Below are 12,602 nucleotides of genomic sequence, written 5' to 3' on the forward strand. Positions count from 1 at the left end.
GTCATCTTATTGTTTTTAAATACTTTAACAAAAACTTTCTGATTCACATAAAACTGCCGAAGTTTAGTACCATGTTTACTGTCAAATTGTTTTTCCATTTTTGTGTTCTTTTGTGGACTGTCAAATTTTGGTTTCTTTAAAAAGTCAATTTCTGTGCGAAGCTTTCTACCCAGGAATAATTCTCCTGGTGTCTTCCCCTCCACGCAATTCGGATTAGGTGTTGAACGATATTGTAATAGAAATTCTTGAAGATTTTAGTTGTCTTTCGTCTCTTCTGTGAAAGATTTTTCTAAAGCTCGTTTTACTATATCCGAGTACCTTTCTGCTTGTCCATTGCTTTGTGGATGGTACGGAGCTGTTTTAAAATGTCGGATGTTTCGTGCCTTACAAAATTGCTGAAATTCTGCACTGACAAACTGTGTACCATTATCCGAAACGATGGATTCAGGATAACCGAAACGGTTGAAAAAGTCTGACAAAATATCTATGACCTTGGCTGTTGAAATGGTTGTGGACTGATATGCCTCAGGCCACTTTGAATATGAGTCGACTATAATGAGATAGTACTTTGAACGAACAGGACCTGCAAAATCTNTGCTGAAATTCTGCACTGACAAACTGTGTACCATTATCCGAAACGATGGATTCAGGATAACCGAAACGGTTGAAAAAGTCTGACAAAATATCTATGACCTTGGCTGTTGAAATGGTTGTGGACTGATATGCCTCAGGCCACTTTGAATATGAGTCGACTATAATGAGATAGTACTTTGAACGAACAGGACCTGCAAAATCTATGTGAATGCGTTGCATTGCTCTTTCTGCAATAGGCCCTGAACTTAATTTTGTTTTCACGGGTGTCTTAGCATTGAGCTGACATTTTCCACATGCGCGCACATAATCTTCTATGTTTTTATCTATGCTTGGCCAATACACATGACTGCGTGCAATAGCTTTCATTCGTTGTTGTCCTTGATGACCTTTATGTAACGTCTTAAGGATTCGATTTCGGTATGTTAATGGAATAACAATGCGTTCCCCATCTAACAATATGTTATCAACAACTGAAAGTGATTCCCTGCGATTAAAATATGGGATCAAGTCGTTGTTATGCAATGATTTTGCATCTTTGGGCCATGCTGTCTGAACGTGAAGCATAACTTGTTGAAGTAGTGTGCATTTTCGTGTAGATTCTTCAATCATGTGATGAGTAATTGGTAGTGTATTGATGCTGTCATGTACTACTGATCTGATGTTGTATTCTAGTGTAGCACATGCGATTACAAAATCTTCATCATCAACGTGCTTAGGTGGTATCAGTCTAGATAGCATGTCGACATTTCCGAAATGTTCAGTTTTTACATGTTCAATACCAAAATCATATGACATTAGGGTGAGAGCCCATCTCTGAAGTCTACTTGTTGAATGTATTGGAATTCCCTTTTTTGCTCCAAAAATTGAAAGTAGTGGCTTATGGTCGGTACGTAGAATAAATTTCTGACCGTACACCATGCGATGAAATTTTTTTACTGCGAAAACCAAGGAAAGTGCTTCTTTTTCAATTTGCCCATAATTTTTCTCTGCGGGTGTCAGCGATCTTGATGCGTGTGCTACCAGTTTTTCAGTTCCATCCGGCATAATGTGCGAAATTTGTGCTCCAAGCCCTTGCATGGATGCATCTGCTGCCACTATAATTGGTAGTTGTGGATTAAAATGTGTAAGCATCAAGTCTGACGTTAAAATAGTTTTGAACTTTTGAAATGATTCTTCGCATTTTGTTGACCAAAACCATTTTTTCTGCGACTGTAACAATTCATCAAGCGGTGCTCGAAGTGATCTCATTGTTGCAATGAATTTACAGTAAAAGTTTACTGAGCCAAGAAATGACCTCAGTTCATTGACATTAGTTGGTCTTGGCAAGTTTATGATAGCCATTATTTTATTAGGGTCAGGACGAATGCCCTCTGTATCTACTATATGACCTAAGTATTTTATTTTAGTTTGAAAAAATTCGCATTTGTCATAGTTTACTGTGATGTTGTACTCCGCAAAACGCTGTAGTACTTGTCTAATTGATTTTACATGCTGACTTAAATTATTGCTTGCAACTATAACGTCGTCTAAATAGGGTGTTGCTTCTTGAACGCCTATTAGAACTTTTTCGATTGCTTGTTGAAATGCACCCGGTGCTGATTTAATTCCAGGTACAAGCCTGTTAAATTTATATAATCCCCGGTGTGTATTAATAGTCAAAATATTTTTAGTGACCTCGTCGACATCAAACTGCATATACGCGTCATTAAAATCAAAAGTAAAGTACTTACGACCTTTGAGATTTACGAAAATGTCTTCTGGCAATGGCAGTGGATGAAAGTGTGCTTCGACACACGCGTTGAGACCTGTTGAGTAGTCCGCACAAATTCTGATTTTACCATTCGGACGTTTCACTATTACAATTGGTGCTGCCCAATCGGAATAGTTTGTTGGAGTGATGACGCCTGCGTCTTGAAGTCGATTTAACTCTGCTTCCACCATTGATGTTACCGCATACGGGACTGGACGTTTTGGACAAAATTTTGGAATCGCGTTTGGCTTTAGTGGTAGATGAATTTTAATTTTCTCGCAGTGTCCAAGCTCTTTATGAAATACAGTAGGAAATTCTGCTTTGAATTTGTTCTGCTTCTTTCTCTGAGAGTTGTACTTTCATGCAAAATGCATTGATAGGTATATCCCAAAGACCAAATTCTTCAAAGAAGTCTGCGCCTGCGATATTGAGATTGTTGACCAATGTGACTAACACCTTCATTTTCTTTGTTTCGCCTTGATGTGTTATGTTAGCAATAACCTCGCCTTTGAAGCTGATTTTGTTGCAATTCGCGTCGCGAGCTGTATGTTTAGTTGCATTCAACGTTGGCATGTTGATATTCTTCCATACTTTTTGCGAAATTATAGTGCAGTCTGAAGCGGTGTCCAGCTGTAGTTGAGTTTTAATACCATTTATTAAAATTGCGATGTGTCTTCTCAGTTGTGAGAAATCGGTTATTATTCTAGTTTGTGCAGTAGACTCGGTAGATTTCAGTGTATTGTGTGTTTGCTGCTTTTGTACACTCTTTTGTTGTTGTTGTTGTTGTTGTTGTTGCGGCGAACTGTCTTTTTGCTGCTTGTTGCGTTTGAACGCACCACGTTTCTTTGCGCTGCAATATCCTTCTTTATGACCAGTGGTTCCACATTGTGAACACTTGTGACTCGCGTATAAACAATAACGAGCATAGTGCATTTCTCCGCAAAACCAACATGGAGAAGGTGGAGTTTTCGTGATATTTTTCTTTAACTGTTTTTGGCTCTGGTTTGCCTGCGTACGAACTGCATGCGTAATCGATGGAGTATTTCCGATCATTTTAATGTCCTGCTGACGTAGAAGTGTTCGTTGAATCTCCGCATGTATCAAATCCAAAGTAACTGGTTTACTGGGTTTTTCTTCATCCAGCATTTTAAGAATTTCATTACGAAAAAGTGCATCTTTTGTAGATTGTAGGCCGCTAGCAAATATTAAGCATTTCAAGTTATAACTGCTGCATTTATCTGGCTGAAATTTTTCACACTGTCGATTTACTCTTGCTATGTAGGATGTGTAGTCTTCCAAATCATTTTTTACTGTTTGAAAGCATTTATAACGAATGCTGAAGAGCGATTGTTTTTCTCCAAACATGGACGTTGGCTTACTCACTGTGGCGCTGTAATCAATTTCGTTTGGTTTGGCCGGCAATATTATATGTGCATTAGACCGTTCGTTAAAAATAAAATTTGGTTTGCCGGGCGGAAAAAGATGTGTTTTGGTCTAAAAATAAGCTGTGCAAAATTTTATTCGAATATAATAACTCTAAGTACTTGCGCGTTGCATTTGAAAATTTAGAAAACCATATGCATTCTGGGAAAAAAAATTTTAAAAAATAGTTGAAAGTCGTGAATTTTATAGTCATTTGCTATGTAAAATAACTCACACAATCTGAATATGAGGTCAGAAATTAAAAAAGTAGAATAGGTTTTAAGAATTTGCGAAATTATCGTTTTTTTTTTCAAATTGAGAAAACAGCATTTTCAATTTTTTTCAAAAATATCCGGTTGTGATTACCACACCACAAAAAGATCTCCACCAGATTAAAGGTCTTTGAAAACCCTACGAACCTGCTATACAATGTTTTGCAATCAAATTATCAGTTTAAGAGTTATCTGCCAATTTATAAGTGAAATCGGACACAATTTTAAGTCGCATCGTTATTCTACTGTGAATTACACCTAAAAGCTGCAAACTTTTTGTTCTTATTTTTATGCTATTTAAAGCTTATTTAATTTCAAAGTATATAGATCCAAATTTTTTGCAAATCGATTTGAAAATAGAAAAGTTATAGCAAATTTAGTAAATGACATTGGATTCAAGCAACGTATCGATACTGTACAGCACATTTGATTGTAAAATAAATTAAAATATCATTTCCAGTGGCATGTTATGCACATCGCAATTAGAAAAACAGCTGACAATAGGTTTGTTTCATTAAGCAATAGTTTTAAATATTTTTTAACAATTGTTACAAATTATCATGCTTTGGCTAGCAAAAAAGTTGATAAAATAAGATAAATTGAGATAGCAAAATAACGTTTGATTTTTAGATAAGGTTTGGAAGTTTCTGCGGGATACATTTATACTTGTAAAACTGAAACAATGGTACTTATTGAATGTATTATGTATTTATATTATGATCCTTATTTTCAAGTAATACTACGCTCAAAAGAATGTCTAATAACCGCTTGTTTATTAAGCAATAGTTTGTAATAGTTTGGAACAATTGTTACGAATTATCACGGCTTGGCGGTTTAATACGAAAAAACTGCAAAAAAATTTATAAAAAAGGGATAAATTTAGAGAGAAAAATAACAGATAAAGTTTCTACAGGATAAAGAATAAAATTTTCCAGGAAGAAATATACATATGTATCTGTGGACATTTTAAAGAACAACTTAAGCCTATAGTTTACGGACAAACAAAATAGCAAATATCGAATGTTTTCTTTTAAATAAAATATACTATACTGACGGTAAAAAAAGCTTTGTCATATGATGTGGAACAATAAAAAAATTATTTTGGTTACTGGACGATGCCAAAGTATCCTCCGGGAAGGCAGTACATATTTTGGTTGCAGCAGCTGAAGCTTTTGGTGTTGAGGCGGACGAATTTGTGATCAATCGCTCATCAATATATGAACAACGAAAAAAGAACCGCCAACGTGGATTTGAGTCTTCTATAGCGGAGTTTAATGAAAACGTAATTGTAGTGATTTCTTCTGGGTTTACTTTTAGTTATTAATATATGCATTTTTTTGCAATAATTTTATATGTACATACATACATAGATTAGGAATGTGAGATCAGTGGTCGTTCATTGGGACGGAAAATTAATGGCAGACATAGTTGGCACGCAAAAAGTGGAGCGAATTGCAATTCTCTTGAGCTATCAAGGAACGTCCAAATTTCTCAGCGCTGCAGTTGTAAATCCCGCTACTGGTGAAAATATCGCGAGCGCTGTTCGCGATCTTTTAATCAGATGGAACCTCATTGATCGAGTTGGTGGTATGAGTGTTGATACCACTTCCGTAAATACGGGCGTAAAAAATGGAGCATCAATTCTCTTGCAAAAGCATCTCGGGCGAAATCTCATTAGTCTTGCTTGTCGCCACCACATTTTCGAAATCGTATTGAGGCACGTTTTCGAGACAAAATATTTAGCCTCCAGCGCACCAGAAGTTTCAATTTTTAATCGGTTTGCTGCTGAATGGAACAACCTCAACCATAATATGTTTAAAAGTCGACTTGAAGACGAAATTGTTCGTTCAAAAATAACAGAGCTGCAGTGGGAAGACATTAAGCATTTTTGTACGTACGAGCTTCAGAAAGTCCAGATTCGCGGGGATTACAAGGAGCTGCTTCAGCTAGCATTTGCTTTTTTAGGTGGTACTAGTGGTGATTTTCGAACATACGGCCCAACATCCCATGCGCGGTTTATGTCGAAAGCTATTTATTGCCTGAAGATATTTCTTTTTCGAGAACAGTTCAAACTGACGCCAAGAGAATTTAATAGTTTACGAGATATTTGCATTTTCCTCATTCGCCTTTATATGAAAGCTTGGTACCAGTGCACAAATCCCATTAAGGCTCCAATGCAAGATTTAAAATTTTTACAAAATGAAATTGAGTACGCCCAAACTGATGCAGTGGTATCCAATGCGGTTTTGAAAAATGATGTGCCAGTGGAGGAAAAACGAGAAATGGTGAAGGCACTGCAAGCAGTTGAGCCAAACGTAAAATTCAGTGAAGATAGAGTAATTTCAAATCCCGTTCTCTTGATTGGCAAAACTATTAGAGATTTCGTGTCCTACAAAACTAAAAATTTCTTCGTTGCCTTTGGTTTGTCTTCTGACTTCTTACGGATGGATCCATCCGAATGGGGAAAAAATGAAGATTATATAGACGCTCTCGAATTTTGTCGAGATTTATTCGTTGTAAATGACACAGCTGAGCGGGGTGTTAAATTTATGAAAGATTACAATCGAATATTGACAAAAAATGAGGAGCAAACACAATCGCTGCTTCAATTTGTAGAAGCATATCGAAAACAATATACATCACACAATAAATCGGCACTTGTTTATTAAAAAATCATGAAATATAGTTTTATTTTTTACAAGCTTTTTCTGAAATATTCTTTTCTTATCAAATTTGGCCACATTTTATTGAATTTGGCTACTGGGCACTAGGTTGACCAGATGAGCTTTTCAAGCGGTTATTAGACATTATTTTGAGCGTAGTATTACTTGAAAATAAGGATCATAATATAAATACATAATACATTCAATAAGTACCATTGTTTCAGTTTTACAAGTATAAATGTATCCCGCAGAAACTTCCAAACCTTATCTAAAAATCAAACGTTATTTTGCTATCTCAATTTATCTTATTTTATCAACTTTTTTGCTAGCCAAAGCATGATAATTTGTAACAATTTTTAAAAAATATTTAAAACTATTGCTTAATGAAACAAACCTATTGTCAGCTGTTTTTCTAATTGCGATGTGCATAACATGCCACTGGAAATGATATTTTAATTTATTTTACAATCAAATGTGCTGTACAGTATCGATACGTTGCTTGAATCCAATGTCATTTACTAAATTTGCTATAACTTTTCTATTTTCAAATCGATTTGCAAAAAATTTGGATCTATATACTTTGAAATTAAATAAGCTTTAACATAGCATAAAAATAAGAACAAAAAGTTTGCAGCTTTTAGGTGTAATTCACAGTAGAATAACGATGCGACTTAAAATTGTGTCCGATTTCACTAATAAATTGGCAGATAACTCTTAAACTGATAATTTGATTGCAAAACATTGTATAGCAGGTTCGTAGGGATTTCAAAGACCTTTAATCTGGTGGAGATCTTTTTGTGGTGTGATAATCACAACCGGATATTTTTGGAAAAAATTGAAAATGCTGTTTTCTCAATTTGAAAAAAACGATAATTTCGCAAATTCTTAAAACGTATTCTACCTTTTTAATTTTTGACCTCATATTCAGATTGTGTAGGTTATTTTACATGGCAAATGACTATAAAATTCACGACTTTCAACTATTTTGTTAAAAATTTTTTTCCCAGAATGCATATGGTTTTCTAAATTTTCAAATGCAACGCGCAAGTACTTAGAGTTATTATATTCGAATAAAATTTTGCACAGCTTATTTTTAGACCAAAATACATCTTTTCAAGCCCGGCAAACTGTATATTTAAAAAAATAGTTAAAATAACGAACGGTCTAATGTGCATACTGCTGGTAAACTGCGGAACTGAGCTTACGTAGCAAAAGCCTAGTTTTATCTGCATCACTGAGTTGTTTAGCATCTTCTTCGAATATGTCTTGATACCTTGTATACCAAGTTTCAAACGTATTGCCTTCTTCAGGTGCATGTACAAATTCTTTAATTTGTTTTGATAGAATGTCCATCAGCTGTTCTCGGTTGAAACCATTGTATGAGGGTGCTGCTGCAACAAGTGGGCGTTTCGTGTTAATTTGAGACACTACGTTCTGAAGAAGCTCTTGTGTAGCTTTTTGCGTTTCACTTTGTTGCACCAGCAGACGGGTTAAAACTTGCTCAACTGTATTCGCCATGATCAACCAAATTTATACTTGTCTGANAAATTTTGGCAGGCTCGAAAATGATTTTAGAGGTATGGTTCCTTGGGCGAAAATGTTTGTTATGGTCCATAGTACCAGAATCGCAAGGATATGATACAACTTTTTTAATTGACCTACTAATTGAGCCACCCTAGTATATACATATATATACTTAAGTACCTCACGAAAAATGTCAGCTTTTNAACAATTATTAATAAAGAGGTTTGTAAATTCACGAGCGTGTGCTGCGGTTCCTGTTCAACTTCTCACTCGACGTTAGTTCGAACAGCTGTCAAAATAATGAGAGTGTTGCCACTCGATTGGTTTTGGATATTATCCATTATCCAACAGAAATATAGTAAAAATCAATGCAAACAAGAGNCCTCCATGCGGGTACTTAAGCGAACATAATTATTGATGTAGTTACATCTTTTTGTTAACTTACATAAATATGTAAATCCTTGAATAAAACATAAACATTTAATGAAGCATACGTATTTATTTAAGATTTTTCGATTAAAATACAGTTCATTCCCTAACAAATACCATGTAAACCTAAGCTAAAGATTTTATAGAACACTTGAAGAAAAAAATTCATGAAAATTAAAATTTTTTTCTCAGANAGCGAAACCGACTCTTTAAAACCCCAATCGTCCTTTCAATAATATTCCTTACTTTAGAGTGCTTTAGAGCTATATAAACTTTCTACTGAACCTTCTTCAGGATTCCTATAAGGTGTTAGCAAATAAGGCGTNTTCAAGTGGCTAAAAATTACCGTGAATTTTTTATAATTTTTTTGCCGAAGACGTGTATCGCTGCCCCTGAGATTCAAAATACGTAAATTTTTTAAGGAGTTTTAAAAGAGCACTTAAAAGAGGAAAATTATAGGCNCACGGTTATACATTGACTCCAATTGTCTTTTTAATCCCGACATTTGAAAAACCATGGAGTCGTGTGTAGCGCCGGGGTGCTTGGCATTGATGTATTTTATGTTCATTAAATCATCACAGGTCTAAAACGGGCGAANAAAATACGTAAATTTTTTAAGGAGTTTTAAAAGAGCACTTAAAAGAGGAAAATTATAGGTAAAATCAGTGTTTCCAACTTTTGATTTTCAAAAAGCACCAAAAACTTGGAGNTCAAGTGGCTAAAAATTACCGTGAATTTTTTATAATTTTTTTGCCGAAGGCGTGTATCGCTGCCCCTGAGATTCAAAATACGTAAATTTTTTAAGGAGTTTTAAAAGAGCACTTAAAAGAGGAAAATTATAGGTNGTCCTTTAATTTTTATTTTATTGCTCATTCTCAATTTCACAAAATAAAGTAAACAAAAACCACGGTCATTCACAATAGTACATCTATCGGGCGTATGAAAACGACAATACCAATACTGGNCACCAAATGGTTTTGAATCAATGGATGCTTTTTTCATAACAATTTGTATGTATTTAACAAAAACAAAAACTTAACAATACTTACAAGAATGCATACATAAATGAATACACAAAAGTTTTTGGCTCAANGATTATCCCATTTTCGTTTTAACGATCAACTGACAAATTCGGTCAGAACCTTTCAGCATTATTATCTATTTTGGTATATTTCTGGGAAAAATATGGTACAGTTGAAACATTTTATATGGCAGCCATAGTTAACGCACAGAAATTAGAAAATTAGAGATTAATAGTAAACAACTAAACTATACTTTTCTTCCTTTGTTTTGTTATTCACGAACACAAGTGTGTGGTCAGCAGACTTTTTTACTTGTAAGCTTTCGCAGGTAAAATTTTTTCCAGCAGAAAGTGGCAGATTCCAGTGTCATTTTGCGCTCTCGATTTCCCCCACTCTGCAAGATTTTAGGTACGAGAGCACTGCTATTAACTTGTTTATTTCTATAAAAGGAAATATTTTTGAGAAACTTCCATTCCGTTAAATGCAACGGGTCTTTTTGAAAATTTTTGATACTACTAGCACTTAGATAATAAGTGTAACTTGTATGCTTTTGTTGATNAAGGAAATTTTAATTGACAGCACCAACAAATGAATATATACACAAACAAAAGTTCGGTTATGATTAAAACAATTCAAGTTTTTGTATCGAATTTTTGGTTTAAAATTTGTTTTTTCCTTTTCAGTAGGGTTTTTTGCACATTATCTTCTGCGTGAGAATTGATCGTAATAGATACGGATCTGAATAAGCGACTGGAACACGGTTGTTTGTCAAAAGCATACGATTTCGAACTCGCGTAAATTTACATTANTCCACCTTCGACACGCCATGTTTTATATCATGATTTTTATACAGAAAATCCAAAAACATATGTATATACTAGGGANTCGCGTAAATTTACATTAGCTAAATGCGATAGCATGAACGCTCTTCGAAAAAATATGTTCGAAAGTGCTAAATGTTGCATTTTAAACGCAGCAAAAACGCCGCATTACTCGCATATCTACTAGCATTTTCAACGCGAATAGAATTGAACAAGGTGGGTTTGCAAGTTCAGCTTTTTATCAATCATGGTTGTATTTAAGTGCATTTAAATTTGTAGATTTTTGTAAATTCAGTGCTGCCACAGCTTTAAATATTTAAACATGATTACAGGTTTTTAACTATATCGGAGTAATTTTAGTTCAGAAAAAAAGCACTAAACAAGGCACTTGGCACTAAATAATATTTTTTGGCGTTTTAATTTTCAAACAGCACTAAATCTAGTGCTTAAAGCACCAAGTTGGCAACTATGGGTAAAATGGTAAATGGGGTACAAAAAATTGAGGTACTTAAGCGGGTTGGGTAAATAAGCGAGGAGGTACTTAAGAGAGAGATTTTCTTCAGATTACATTCAAAAATTCACATTGCCCAAAAATGTTGGTTACTTAAGCGGGTTTCACTGTAACTATGTATGTATGGTCTTTTAAATGTTGGTACTTTCTCGGCTTATTTAGTACACTTTTTTTTGGCCATTTGGTACAAAATTAAAAAACTCATTTATCATCCCTGGGCAGGGGTGCTCGGAATTGGGCAAGCCCAAACGGACCACGCCCCCTGTCTCCTTGAGACCGTATCCAAAAATGGGTCTAGCCCATAATGGTTTTTGGAGTGTTGCCTGAGGGGTATTTTAGGTTATTGAGGGGTAGGGGTGCTTTTAGCCTTGTTGGTATGTTAGTTTTTGTGTACGTCTACCAGTATGTATGTACGTATGTTTATATATTTGTACTTATGTGCAGTTGTAAGGCGTATGCTAGGGTGATGTCGAGTATGTTATTGTAGCGTAGGCGAAGCTACGTTACAAAATTCGTCTATAGAAGTGTGTAAAAACCCTGATTTACTACTTTAAATGATGCTCTGCTTCTTTTAGTCAGAATATTTCAAGTGGTATCAAAGGAAATTTTTTTTCGACAAATGTTCTGATAGTTGCTCTTACTTAATTGGAGCCTTCTAAACTCAATGGCGTCCTCAGTTTTACCCTATTGGCTCCACTTTTGGAGATAGCAGTACTTGAAACTTTGCTTAAATTCTAAACTATTTTATAAAAAAGTCCCTGAGTTTTAAAGATATTTTACTAAAATTTTGAACATAACCGTTTTTTAATATTACCTTAACTATTCCATAAAATCATCGAAATCGGTTCACTAGAACATCTAGCTCCCATACAACTGATTGATCAGATACGTTGTTTTATAACTCCTCCAATTAAACAGGATAAAGTTTAGTGTAGGTTCAATTTAACATATAGCACGCATACAATTTATTATTCAGATATGAAGATAGAGTTATAGCGCAAAAACACATATCTGATTAATCAGTTGTATTGGAGCTATATGTTATTGTGAACCTATTTCGATAATTTTAAGGAATAATTAAGGTAATATTAAAAAACTGTTATGTGCAAAATTTTAGTAAAATAACTTCAAAACTGAGGGAGTTATTTATTAAGTAGTTAAAATTGAATCAAATTTTCAAGTACCGTTATCTCGAAAACCGGAGCCAGTCTGGTAAAACGGGGCATGCCATTGAATTTAGAACGTGCCAATTAAGTGAGTTCAACTTTCAAAATCTTTGCCCAAAGTTTACAACTTGAACAGCGTAATTTGAACCCAGCTTATTCCCTGCAGGGAAACCGCGGACTGGTGAATCAAATTTCTAGTTCCGTACTAGGTCCTTATCGCCAAAAAGGAACCAGTCCGATAGGAACTAGATCCCCACCAGTCCAAAATCGGCGAAAAGTGATACTTTTAAGAAACTAATTTTTCAGTTTTTTTCACTACAAATCTATATCTAAAGAATTTAGAATTGGTTCGGAACTATAGAAAAAGGGATGCAGAACGAACTAGATCCTATTTGTCGAATTTAGAACTATTTCGGAACTATTGAATA

The 12,602-nt window shown here is 34.7% G+C and overlaps 2 protein-coding genes across 2 annotated transcripts in view; both read right to left on the reverse strand.

Annotated features, from left to right (window-relative positions):
* Positions 1 to 6: 6 nt before the first annotated feature.
* LOC108371949 (uncharacterized protein K02A2.6-like) lies at positions 7 to 2,548 on the reverse strand. The gene is made up of 2 exons (XM_017627568.1): positions 786 to 2,548; positions 7 to 583 (listed from the first exon to the last, which is right to left on the reverse strand). Exons 1-2 carry the CDS (start codon positions 2,533 to 2,535, stop codon positions 255 to 257), a joined length of 2,079 nt encoding a protein of 692 aa, XP_017483057.1. The 5' UTR covers positions 2,536 to 2,548; the 3' UTR covers positions 7 to 254.
* Positions 2,549 to 2,638: 90 nt separating this feature from the next.
* LOC108371948 (uncharacterized) overlaps positions 2,639 to 12,602 on the reverse strand; it is a 21,673-nt gene continuing 11,709 nt past the window's right edge. The window contains exon 2 of the mRNA XM_017627567.1: positions 2,639 to 3,838. Coding sequence (XP_017483056.1) covers positions 2,639 to 3,838 — 1,200 coding nt within the window. The remainder of the gene's footprint in view (positions 3,839 to 12,602) is intronic.

The sequence above is a fragment of the Rhagoletis zephyria genome, unplaced genomic scaffold (assembly GCF_001687245.7).
Source record: "Rhagoletis zephyria isolate East Lansing unplaced genomic scaffold, Rhagoletis_zephyria_1.1 Rzeph_scaffold_05323, whole genome shotgun sequence".
Lineage (NCBI taxonomy): Eukaryota > Metazoa > Arthropoda > Insecta > Diptera > Tephritidae > Rhagoletis > Rhagoletis zephyria.